Below are 12,633 nucleotides of genomic sequence, written 5' to 3'. Positions count from 1 at the left end.
TGTGTGTGTGTACCTTCAAGCATAGACAGGTGCATGGCATCATTAGCCCTCTTAGGGACACTGAGCATCACTTCAAGACCATCCTTAATCTCACCTTTACCTTCCTCACAGCAGGTCAACAGCTCCTACAGTGAAATCAACCAGTAATCACAAAATTCAAAATAAAGTTGGACACATTGTTACAGCCATATCTGAGCGCCTGTGCTGTGTGTATTTCCTTTGTCACTTCTCCCTTGCACGTACATTATGTGTGACTGCAGCACGTACCTTGAGAAGAAGCTGGTACTTGGTAATTCTCTGGACTGGTTTGATCAAGTACGAGGAAATGGAGTTGGCGAGGCGATGCCTTTGTTGGATTTCCTGTAAAGGCACAAGACAAATATCTAAACACACAGGCTGAACCGTCTCTGTGCAGTATTCCATGTGTGACATCCCTCATTCAACAACCTAAACAGCATGCATCAAACAGCAGAGGGGGCTGCTCACATCAAAGTAGGGTCCAGCGTGCTCCAGGATGAGCTGAGTGGAGTCCGGCTTGTTCTTACAGTAGTTTACATACATCTGGAATTTATCGGCCTGAATAGGAAAAACAAAATCAAAGCTTGGCTGATAAAAAAATAAAATGGCCTAAACAACAAAGAAAGAACAACGGATGATAATAGACCACAGAATAGACAGTCCGATTTCTCACCCAGGTCACAAAACAGTGGCCAACGTCCTCTGGAAGCTGCTCATACTTCTCCAACTCCTTCAGGAAGATACTGCACAGAGACAGGAACGTTTAAAGAAGGAACAATCGGAGGCAGAGGAAAAGAGGCCGTCGCCAAGCTACTGACTTGTGATGAAACTCGTAGAGATCCTGCATGTTTCCAAATATGATGAGCTCCTTGTTCACAATACCAGGGGGGATCTCCTCCACGCCGCTGGTCATCTCCCACAGGTACGTCTGCACACACGCGGGACCTCATTCACCGAGACACTCGGGAACGTTTTCAAGATCAATGAACGTCTGTTTGCTCCAATACTCACGTCCAAACACTCGCGCAGGTCCCTCACGTAGGCTTTCTCAGTTTGAATGAGTTCGGCCATTATGAATCTGAAAGAGTTTGCACATCTATGTCACACATCAGCAGTAAGTCCTTCCTTTTTGCTTATAAAGATTTAATACCAGACCAATATGTATCTCTGATATCTGAGGATAGCAGTTTTTACTAGGACATATTCAATGTATTCATATTATCTGGGTGATGTAAAATATAAAATGATAATTCATTTAAAAAATACATGTTTTATGTCATGCTCAACATCCGCTTCTCTACAGGCGTCTGCTGCACTTACTCCTTCCTCCGAGCCGACTTCCTCTTCTCCTCGTTGAGTTCGTGGGCCGCATCCCTCAACTTGACCTCTGACCCCGGGGCGCTGGCCGGGATTATGTCGAGCTGCAGCTCTTTGCTCTGCGAACGCAGCAGACAGGCATGGTCCAACGCGCGCCGACACGTGATGGGCCGTATTTACCTTCCTTTAGCACCGTTTAATTACGACCATCTCCTGGGAGTTGGCGCTTAAAATTTGACGAAACACCGGGGGAGTTCGAGCGCTGATCTGTACTCACGGCCTTGTTGGAGTCAGACGAGATCCCGAGCGCCGTTTCCAGGCAGGTCCGGTATTTGTCCATGCGAAGAGAGAAGTCCCGGTAGCGCTTGTCCACGGAGGAGACCCATTTCTTTATCTCCAGGGCGTGGGCGTGGCCCTTGTCACAAAACCCATCCGCCAGCTGTATCAACAGCTTTACCCGCTCTTTGGTTTGCTGTCAATAGAAAGACATGCAGGGGAGGGAGAGGGAGCAGCACCGACGGGGGAAAGGTAAAAGAGACAAAGCAAGTTAGGAATCACAGTGTTGCTTAACGGACACAATGGCTCGTTCTGGAGCACAGTGCGCTGCCGAGGGGCCGGGCCTCACAGGGCTGTGGAAACACAAGCGGCTCGACGCGCACATTCAGGGATTCACACACGGACCTTGGCTGTGATCTGGAAGTCCTCGTGCTCTTTCAGCAGCTCCTGCGTGTGGTGGATGCTGGAGCCAGTGGACGTGTGCGTGGACAGGTAAAACTCGCCCGTGTCGTGGATCCACTCCAAGGCCTGAGGAATCCACCGATCAACAGAGAGCGATCACCTCAATGCTAAGGTGAAATGCTGACATGCCCTTATTATGCTCAGTGAAATTCAGATTTGGGAAAGTTGACCTGATCTGTTCATGCTTCAAACTGTAGCGTGACGCATCTGTCGTGTTTACTTTCCTCCCGTCTGTGTACGCAGCATGAGAGATGAGCCAGTTAAACTGCAGGGCCAGAAAACACTGGGCCCCGGGGCTGAAACCTGCACGGCCCTAGAATAGCCACGTCCTAGAAACATCTATGATGTCATCTGATTTCACTGCTTAAGCGCATTGCTGCGTGCCTGCGCTGTGATCTCCAGCCACCACAAGAGGGCGCTAAAAGACTGGAGAGTCGTCACGTTTTCAAAGTAGTAGTAGAAAGTGTCATTGCAAAGTTCTACATCACTTCCAGTATGTAGCATCATTACTCATAGTGATGATGAAACAAGATGGAATATGCAGCTGTGGGACCTACGACCATGTTGATCTATTTCTCCTTTTAAACCAACAGGAGCCAATCATGTCACGATGAGGAGGCTCGTCCCTATTCCCTCACAATGTACCGTTCAGTAGCTGCTCCCATTGTCAGTGCACACACACACACACACTCACAAACACACACACACACACACACACACACACACACACACACACACACACACACACACACACACACACACACACACACACACACACACCTGTTTGGCGCTGCGTTCAAACACCACGTATTGCTGGCACTGGTCCAGCCTCCGCTTCCTCATGGTCCAGAAGTGGAGCACCCTGTTCTCTCTCTGCAGCAGCTCGTTCAATATGTCTGAGCAAACAAAACACCGCGCAGGAGAGCAGAACGCAGGGAATGAATAAAAGAAACCACGGACAGCGAACTCTCATCTCACGTGGAAGCAGTGGAGGCGATGGCTGAGCGGTCTACTTACTCTTCACCTGAGTCTCCGGCGCTTTGACGTGGGACAGCATGCCCGGCATGTTGACGCTGTTCCTGTGCAGGTACTTGAGGAAGACGTCAGCGTTGCGCCGGGCCAGCGTGCAGGCCTGGACGTGGGCACAACAACAGCAGGGTGAGTGGATGGTGAGGACTTTCCAGCACATCCAGTGGGACCTATGGGGAGCGACTGGCCGTCACCTTGAGGAAGGCCTCCTTCTGCTCCAGATGTTTGCTGATCATGGGAGTGACGTGGTCGGACTCGCTGTTCGGACCCAGCTTATCGGCACCCCCGCACCAGTCTTCTTCCCTTTTGTACTCCTGCTCCAGGCTTTCCAGCACGCTGCACACCTGCAACGTTGGTAACACACCAAATGAGGCCGCTTAAGTACACACACACACACGCGCACACACACACACACACACACACACACACACACACACACACACACACACACACACACACACACACACACACACACACACACAGAAGGTACCTGCTCAGAGGTCTTGTAGAAGGCCACGGAGGCGTTGACCAGCTTCAGCCTGTCCTCCATCTTCAGCATCAGCTGCTGCCAGTGGTCTGCCACCTTCGAGCCAAACACAAGCGTTAGGCCGAGCGAGCCGCTGGCGCGTCGGCCTGCGAGCGAGCCTCACCTTCTCTGCACAGTCCCGGATCATGTCCATGTCGTAGTGATTGGCCTGCAGCAAGGCCTCGGCTTTTTGCTGCACCTGCAGCGCACTCTGATGGGTTTTCTGCATGGGGAATGAGGCCGGATATATAAATAAATCAGCAGTTATATGAATCCCGGTGCTACAATGATTGCTTAGAAAATACAATCCCAGCTTCCTATTGGCCCTGAAGGGCTGTTTGGAGGGTGGAGGGCTGGGGAACGACAGAGGAAAGGCTAGAAAACATAAAAGGCAGAGACTGATCATAGCTGAGTCCTAAAGACAGTCCTGGTGTTACAGTGGGAGGACTGAGGAAGAGATTTTATTTCTTGCTGGACTCAGAACACTTTAGGAGAGGAAAACAGAGGCAGATACGGGAGGAGTTAAGGGTTTTTCTCAGTGATGATGATGTTATTGTGCCTGTGGGGTAGAGTCACCTTATGTGGGATTCAGGGACCACTGTTATAGCGGGTGACATAAACAACGGCCATGAACTCAGCTTTCTTCTCAGCGTGTACTTTGTAAAAGTAGTAGCAGTGCAAGATAAAGGCTTTGCATCAAAATGTGCCTGGTTCAAAAGACATCTGACCCAGTGTTACACCGACGGTGTGTTGTTTACCTCGATCGCGTGCTGGAACTGCTCGTGTTCCTTCTGCAGCTGTTCGGCCTCCTGTAATGAGCTGGCTGTGATCAGACCGGCGTTCAGCATGGACTCCCCGTTACGGATCCAGCCCAGGACCTGCAGCACACACCCAACATTGCTTAGCAGACTATGCTGGCAGTTTGTGCTGATGTGACGAACAGAAAGGGCTTCGTCCAATTTCCTTAACTTCTCTGCTCATCCTGTATCATTTCTTAATTACTTCATCAACCTTACAGCCGCGGTTCCTGTTCTAACCCTCTGAGCCTCACCTTGCACACCTTACCCTTAATTAATCAGTCTTATGTCCCTTCTGTGGCCAAACTCTCCGGCTACCACACACACACACACACACACACACACACACACACACACACACACACACACACACACAGCGTTGGCCTAGTTCTAGCGACGCCCCTCTCTCTCTCTCCCTCTGACTCAGCGAGGACACCTGCTGTGTGGGTGACAGGCAGCTGAGGCTGGGCAATAAAAGTGATGATGCAACTCTATTCGGCTGATGTTTCCATTACACCTGCATCGTCCTGCGGTTCACTTACTCAACATCAGACGTGCGGGAGCAGTAAATAATTCAGCCGTACTCTGTTGCATACCATTAAATTCACAGTATGTAATATTGCATATTCCGGATTGGCCCCCGAACCCTTAGAGCTGACACTTTTTCAGACCTACAGCGCTTCCAGTCATATCTTAATCTTTACTAATCTGCTCTATTTCCTAACGGCATCTAAGCATAAATAGAAAAAACAATAGCAACTGTAGTGCAGCAGTAATGTTTGGGAAAGGCTGAACTATTTCAAAAATCCCAGCAGCAGACGTTTACAGTCTACAATTATCAGATTATGGTTGCGTCCAGTCTTGGTCATATGCGGCTGCAGCTATTTTCCCAGCATTCAGTGCAGGCTTCGCTACGTGGCCGTGTGTTTAGATGCATTTCTTTAAAAACAGCGGCGTAGCTCATTTGGATTTCTGAATTAGCTGCCAAGCTGCTGCCTCTGCTTTCTACGGGTGCATAGGAGTAAAAATATTACAGTCAGATTCCAAGTTGTTTTTTTAATTCGAGCCCACGCTCGAGCACAAAGCCTGTTGTCGTTTGGCTGCAGCAGTGAGATACCAGGGCTCGTTTTGAAAGATGCCTGTGTTTGTCTCTGTTTTGCCTCGAAATATCGCCGCGTCGTAAAACTCGAGCTTCCCCTGTTGTGATAGTGTTTGAGCGCTGCGCTAACCGCTGGGCGACATATGACAACAAACAGGACTGGGGTTTCTCTCTCTCTGGCTCATCTGTCCACTCATCTCACCCTCCCTTCGCTCCCTGAACTGGTCAAACACAGACAAATGAAGGGAGATGATGCGTCATCGGTTCACGTTGACGCTCAGGAAAAAGCAGCACCATCGGTACTTTCAGCATTCTAGCTTCCACCACTTCCTCCTTTAATGCTCCGTCGTCTCCTCAAGTTCACGCCGCACCTGTTTGACCTCTGCTTGTAGGTGCCTCAATTGGACACACTGCTCCAGATGCCGCCGGTGCTGCTCCGCCGCCAAGTCCAGCTCCTGCTGCTTCTCATGGAGAAACTCCAGCAGGTCCTGCACCCGCGTGGCCATGTCCACGTCTCTGTCGCACAGCAGCTCCACACCTGTGCACAGCAACACCTTGAACCACCCGCCATCGTTATTCATGGCTGCCGGCTTTTCCACCGCCTCCCACTCACCGGACGCCTGGACCTCTGTGACGTACTGCAGCAGCTCCTGTCCCTGGTGGATGACGTCGAAGGTGAGGTTGTTCATGGTCAGGGCCTTGTCGGCGTGATGCTGCAGCCTCTGCTCGGCCAGCGTCAGGTCCTCTGTGTCAAAGTCGCTCATCTGCTGCGACAGCTCCTCGTTCCATGACTCCAGGTCTGAGATGATCTGAGGGGGAGAAAACACGCTGTTTGACTCGTTTATAAAAGGACAGAGAGACATTGAAGTTTAAAGATAAACTGATTTATAAAGACGAGTAGAGAATATTTCTGACGCCTTCATTTCCATCACCCGTCACTTCAAAGAGGCTGCCATAATAAAGGGTATTATATTACATAAGGTAAAGCACGGCTGGTAAAACAGATGTACAGAGATGTCAGCACTTGCCTCTGACGGCCCACACACACTGAGTCACGATACCAGGGGCGTCCTGATCCTGGCAGCTCCCAGCGCTGTCTGTCATTTTGCTTTTTTGAATAAAGGCGTCTACAATTTGTTTCATAATTCATCCACCTCCTGCCCCGGGGCATGTGGAGTTACTGTAAACTGTAAGCTCTCTATTGACTGCAGCTCACAACGGGGCACAATTAGCTCTTTCAAATATGTTCTTTTTAATTTAGTGGAGCTAATGAGCCACGTTTCCTCAAACTGTCATGTTAATGCGCTTGTATGATGCAAACTCTCGCACTGAAAAACATTTAATACATGAACGACCTAGGAACCCACCAACAAAGAGTAATTTAAAAAGTCACGTCCACTGACTTTCCAGTCAGGGGAAACAGTGACACACTCAATCAGAGACAAGTGAAAATGTTTGCAGGACCACAAATGGAACCTGCTTCATTTAGGGTCAAAGCCTTTTTTCCCACGTTTCTACAAAAATAAGGAACGTCACAGTCAAGAAACACACAACGAAACAGTGAAATGGCCACAGACCAGCTGGGTGTAGGGCAGAAAGAACCAGATATACGATAGCTTCTATAAGGGAGGTGGTTTAAGGATTGTAACAAATCAAGTGAAATTGTTAATAAAACCACTAGAAAGGAAACAAAATAAAGAGCTGATTTAATGCATTTCCTGCACTGAATATGCTTTTCCTTTTCCTAGCAAACACTGCGATCTTGTCACTCACACACTGTACAGTAGCAAAACACAAATTCACAAATCTGGCACCAAAGCAGAAACTTACCAAGCACTCATCTGCACTCTGCCTTCCTCTCCGCTTACAATTTAGCAAAATGCCCTCTGTGTGAAAGAAGATCATTTCCCTCAAACACCGTGAAAACTAATTAATGAGGAGCGATAAGCCTGAACCCTGGCTCTGTTTTGTTCAGGCTGCTGTGCTGTAATAAAGACTCTGCGTCTGAAGAAAACACACCTTCAGTCAACCAAGTGTGTGTGTGTGTGTGTGTGTGTGTGTGTGTGTGTGTGTGTGTGTGTGTGTGTGTGGGCAGGGAACAGACAAAAGCCAGTAAATGCCTCCTCCACCCATCCTCGTGCTCCGGCACTGTGTCATAGAGAGGCTGTGTGTTCATGTGGGCGTACGTCTACATGAGCCGCGCAGACTCACCATCCCTTGACCCGACACGCAGAGCTAATGTCAGGCTTATCTGTACTTTTGGCATTAACGATACAAAATAAATCTCAGGAGGACTGTTTGCACACAGCCGAGCACGGTTCTTGCACGGGCATGTGACACAACGTGATGCGTGAAGTCCACGTTTCCACAGTTGGACAACAGCGTTCTGTGGGTTGTGCCTCATTGTGGCAGGTAGGTAATCAAATCAATCAACAGAGCAAGAATAAACTATGTATAAACTCCTCTTTTTGACTCTAACGCTAAACGGACAATTGATTTTAGTTTTCATTGACTTTCAGAAGAAGCCAGAACTTTTTCTGGCAGTTGGGTTTGTACGAATCAATAAATAACAAACTCCCCGACATAATCTCATACACAATATTTACAGTGGTGATGTCAACAAACCCAGCTGACATCAGCGCGAACGGCGAAGCAAACGGCCTGAGTGGAAGCAGAAAGAGCATCCGACCAGCAAAACAAACACACAGAAGCACGTAATCTTATTAAAAACTCTGACACGGACTCAGGCCCCGCATTCAAATCTGTAATTTAAAATCTAGCAGCGACTTCATGACTGAACAGCATTTTTTATTCATGCTCCACAAGCTGGTGTCTGTGCCAATTACTTCCTGCGGCCCTGTTCTTACTTACACTATCATCTGGAATTTAATCCCACTTGTGAGCTTCAGGCTTTTGATTCAAAAATGACACAACATAATTCGCCTGTCAACACATTACAGCGTCACTAATCGGTTTTGATAGTCATGATAATCAAACTCACCGACGACATAAACAGAATATGGTAAAAGAGCAGCCATCGTATCTGAGCTCCGGCTGAAAAAAAAGCATTTCCTCTCACAGCGGGCGGCCGTGGAGACGGGGCCAAACGGGAACGAGGGGAAGTGGAACTAAATAGCCTTTAATGAGAGGATTGGCGAGAATCCAGCCAATCTTTCCCCCAAAGTCGTTACAGAGCATATTGGTTTCGTTTATCAAACGTATGGAGGAAAAAATGTGCACACTTTTATTTGTCAATTATATTTGTACATCTCTCTACTTTTCACCTCATGTCTTTTTCCCGCATCATCCTTCTCTTTGGAGGTTTTACATTTCTGGACCACCTCTGACTTTTAGTGCTCATTAGTAAGTTTCTCTAATAATAATAATCTTTCTCTATTATCCACCACTTCAAACTCTCCTTCTCTCTACTCTACTGCCACTCCTTCCATGCCCTCTCAGCCCTGTGCAACTCACTTACTCACTCACTCACTCACTCACTCACTCACTCACTCACTCACTGCACATCCACCTCTTGCCTACTCACGTCGATCGCATCCCTCTCAAAGATGCGTAGCTGGAGGAAGAGCTCCAGCTTGATCTTCCTCTCCTGGAAGAGTTCCTCCATCTGGCCCTGAGCCTCGTCCAGCTGCTGCAGCACACTCTCGATGTGGGCCATGGAGCTGTTGTGGGGAGTCTTGTTACTGGAGATGGCAGAGTCTCTGTGGGAGGAGTCCAATAAATAGAATTTAGAGGCACAGTGTTTACTGTATAATGGTCAGAGATGTGGATTCTATTAATAAAACCATGTAGGAAGTTTGTTTATGCTTTTATTCCTTAGTTCACTTACATGTAGTCTGTTTGCCTTAGTGTTATTTTTAGTAATTCTGATCCTGTGCTGAACTACAGTATCTTGATCATAAAATGCATATAAGTGCCTCCACTGTCACCTTAGCTGCTGAATGAGACCCTCCCCCTCCTTAATGACGTTGACTGTGGCCTGCAGCGTCGTCTGCTGCTGCTGCCCAAAGCGCTTGATCAGGTCCTGCACGGCCTCCACCGACTCCGCGTACACGTCGTCCAGCAGCTCCTTCTGAAGCTCCTCCAGCCACGTCCACAGCTGACAGCGAGGGACAGAACAGACGGGCCAGTTAAACGCGGGTGGCGCGTCTGAGCGAAGGCTGGAGAATCTACAGAGCTGCGTATGAGAGCTGCTAGACAAGATAGGAGAAGGCATCAAACACGCCCAGCTACGCTCAAAGCTGGTGTTGGTTTTTTTTTGTGAATGGTCATCTTTGTAACAGATTAGCCATCTGGGTGAGTTGGCTCAGTGTTAAAGCCCTGGCACAACGTCCAGGCTGCAGGAGAGAGAGACCCTGGCACCTACGGGTTGTCTAACACCCATACTGGCGGCTCACACACACACACACACACACACACACACACACACACACACACACACACACACACACACTTACTACTGGTAATAAACCATCCTCCACTTAGTTTGTTACTTACTTCAGAAAATAGACAAACATCATAAACTCAGCCTCATACCAGCTTATTGTTACATGGAGTTTACGAGCGGGACTTAATTGGATTTACAGGTTCTTCAGGAGCAGGAGAGGCGATCTAGGGTGCAGATTTACACGCAGGAGGACGCGCACACGCATTCAACATGCGGTGACATGCGCCACAGTGAGATGACAGATGGGAAGAAAGGGATTAGTCCATATGGACATTAAAAACTAGCTTCATTAATCTGTGAAAACAGTATGTGGACTTAACTGTTCCTTTTGACAGTCCATACTGTACAGCGATCACCACACATGTAACATGGAATTATGGGAGTGGGGCAGCAACTGGCCTGTGAATGTCCGCTAAGGGCCCGCACCTCTTTGACATGTGTGTGGAAGGCCACAGACATGTCCAGCAGGACTTTGCGCTGCTCCACTCGCCGCACGAAGTCCTGGATGCGATCCTCCAGCTGGTGGGCGGCCTGGTAGATCTCCTCCGGGTCGCACTCCCCCGTCTGGGCCAGCTGCTCCGCCGCTTCCAGCAGCTTGTCAGCGTTGGTGTAGGTGTTCTGAAACATCCCAACGGGTGCGTGTGAGCAGTCACCTGTCTGTCGTCCACACGAATGAGTTCACAAACCCACCTGTGCGACCTCCTCAAAGTCTTCGTGCCTCTTCTGCAGAGCCCTGGCCCTGTGCAAAGACTTCCCCACGCCGGTGTGTTTGCTGAGGAAGGCCTCGCCGTGGTTTTCTATCCAGTCCAGCACCTTGAGACAAAGACGGCGCATACGCGGTTTTTAAACAAGCGCAGCGACTGCATTTAAGACTGCAGTGCCCATTTTAAACAGTAGGTGGGGCAATTGACTTGAACGGGTGTAGAGATCAGTAGTTAACAGTAGGGATGTCATCACTCTCTCCCTCGATGCTCATTCTTCTCCTCATCTGCTCTTTCTTTATTCTTTTTCTCCATCTGCAGTCTGTCTTGTTTAAATTACACAAGTGTGGACAATTAACTTTCCCTAATAGGAAATTCGTAGCAGAACAAAGTGTCAACATTTCCACTATGGATGAGATTAGCTATAAATCTTTGTACATAATTACCTTATTATCTAATAGGCAGATGGCCGTGCTCCACCTGTTTCTATGTGGGGGAATTGGAGAAGGATTTTCACAGCGCGTTCAAGGTCTCTGAGAGAATACTTTTCATGGGACAAACACGTGCGCAACGCCCTCGACACTGAATGTGACAGTAAATTGCATCACCATGGAAACCACTACCAAGAGGAAGGGTGATGAAAGCGGGGATGGAGGGGGTGAAAGGCAGAAGCAGAGGGAGACAGAGAGAGTTCATGCCCAAAGGGCAGAAAGGCGGAGAAACACCAACTCTATAGTTTTGATCTACGAGCTCTGCGATTCAGAGTCACGGGGAAGAACAGGGATTCTGACAACACGGGGAAAAGGGCTGAGAGGCTTTGAAGAAACTTGAGCTGATTATTTTAAATCCTTTAGATCACACCCTCTGACATCCAGTGTGGATACGTACAATACTGTGCATAATCTAAAATAGATGCTTAAGCGATCTTCATCCAAAACAATGACTTCGTAATTTGCATAATCCTCCTACAAAGTAGCTCAATAAGCAGATTAATATCAGTAACAATGTCGGTCATGCTTTATGTTATACAGAATGTACTAGAAATGCCACAGGCAATTAAATGACGTGGTTTAAGGGTTAGCATGAAGCTATGTTTATAGCAAGGATAAGGGGAAGCCAGTATATTGGGTGCTGAAGCCATGGAAACACAGAGAGAGATAAGCGAGCGTGTCGATATCGGCCACAGAATCTCATACTTGCTGCACATCCTGCTGGAAGACACACAGCTGCAGGCGCTGGTGCAGGCGGACTTTGCGATGCTGCCAGATGTTCTCCAGCTGCCTCTGGTGATGCAGAACCTCGTGGATGATGTCCAGGACGTGGTGCACGGCCTTGGAGTAGTTCGCCGATGCCATTAGCGAATCGGCACTCCCTGGGGTCAAAGGTCGCTGCAGCTTGTCCAACAGAGACTTGCCGTCCTGGCTCACCTGTGAAGGTTTGACACGTAGCAACACTGTCACTGAGCGTCTTAGTGATTAATCGCTGTTTAGTGTCGCTGTTGGCCAGAGTTAATGCCGACCTCGGCGTACGCGGTGGTTATGTGCTCGTAGAGGCCCTGGTGATGGTGGATTGTATCTTCCAGGTCCTGGAGTTCAGACGGCAGCTCACCTTCTCCACACGCTTTACACCATGGCTCCACTTTGCTCATGTACTAGTACAAAAATTACATAGACTATTATACTGCAATAAAAATAGTAAGAAGGAGAAATACCAAAGTGTGCATCTGTACCTGGTCTGCTTTCTGGTGGAAGCTGGCAGACATCTCCAGCAGGGTGCTGCGTTCATCCAGTGCCGCAGCGAAGGCCTTCCACTCCTGCTCCAGCTGGCCTGAGATCTGCTGGATCTGCTGGGAGGCGTAGTGGCCCGACTCCAGGAGTCGGTTCCCCACTGACATGATGCGATTGATGTTCACATACACGTTCTGCGTGCAAGGAGACGCAGAG

The 12,633-nt window shown here is 48.7% G+C and overlaps 1 protein-coding gene across 1 annotated transcript in view; it reads right to left on the bottom strand.

The window, feature by feature from the left end:
• Positions 1–12,633, bottom strand: part of LOC114843186 (triple functional domain protein-like) — a 26,513-nt gene extending 13,880 nt beyond the window's left edge. Inside the window, exons 1-24 of the mRNA XM_029129475.2 lie at positions 12,420–12,633; positions 12,210–12,341; positions 11,887–12,117; positions 10,680–10,802; positions 10,416–10,607; positions 9,472–9,641; positions 9,069–9,243; positions 6,138–6,333; positions 5,896–6,062; positions 4,387–4,506; positions 3,753–3,851; positions 3,593–3,685; positions 3,297–3,446; positions 3,091–3,205; positions 2,854–2,969; positions 2,017–2,139; positions 1,613–1,807; positions 1,339–1,454; positions 1,030–1,096; positions 837–946; positions 692–761; positions 487–576; positions 268–360; positions 14–125 (exon numbers count right to left, since the gene is read on the bottom strand). Of these exons, the coding sequence (XP_028985308.1) occupies positions 14–125; positions 268–360; positions 487–576; positions 692–761; positions 837–946; positions 1,030–1,096; positions 1,339–1,454; positions 1,613–1,807; positions 2,017–2,139; positions 2,854–2,969; positions 3,091–3,205; positions 3,297–3,446; positions 3,593–3,685; positions 3,753–3,851; positions 4,387–4,506; positions 5,896–6,062; positions 6,138–6,333; positions 9,069–9,243; positions 9,472–9,641; positions 10,416–10,607; positions 10,680–10,802; positions 11,887–12,117; positions 12,210–12,341; positions 12,420–12,584 (3,220 nt within the window). The 5' untranslated portion in view covers positions 12,585–12,633. The remainder of the gene's footprint in view (positions 1–13; positions 126–267; positions 361–486; positions 577–691; positions 762–836; positions 947–1,029; positions 1,097–1,338; positions 1,455–1,612; positions 1,808–2,016; positions 2,140–2,853; positions 2,970–3,090; positions 3,206–3,296; positions 3,447–3,592; positions 3,686–3,752; positions 3,852–4,386; positions 4,507–5,895; positions 6,063–6,137; positions 6,334–9,068; positions 9,244–9,471; positions 9,642–10,415; positions 10,608–10,679; positions 10,803–11,886; positions 12,118–12,209; positions 12,342–12,419) is intronic.

This window comes from Betta splendens, chromosome 16 (assembly GCF_900634795.4).
Source record: "Betta splendens chromosome 16, fBetSpl5.4, whole genome shotgun sequence".
NCBI lineage: Eukaryota > Metazoa > Chordata > Actinopteri > Anabantiformes > Osphronemidae > Betta > Betta splendens.
Note: the sequence above shows the minus strand (reverse complement) of the source record. Positions and strands in the feature narration are given on the sequence as shown.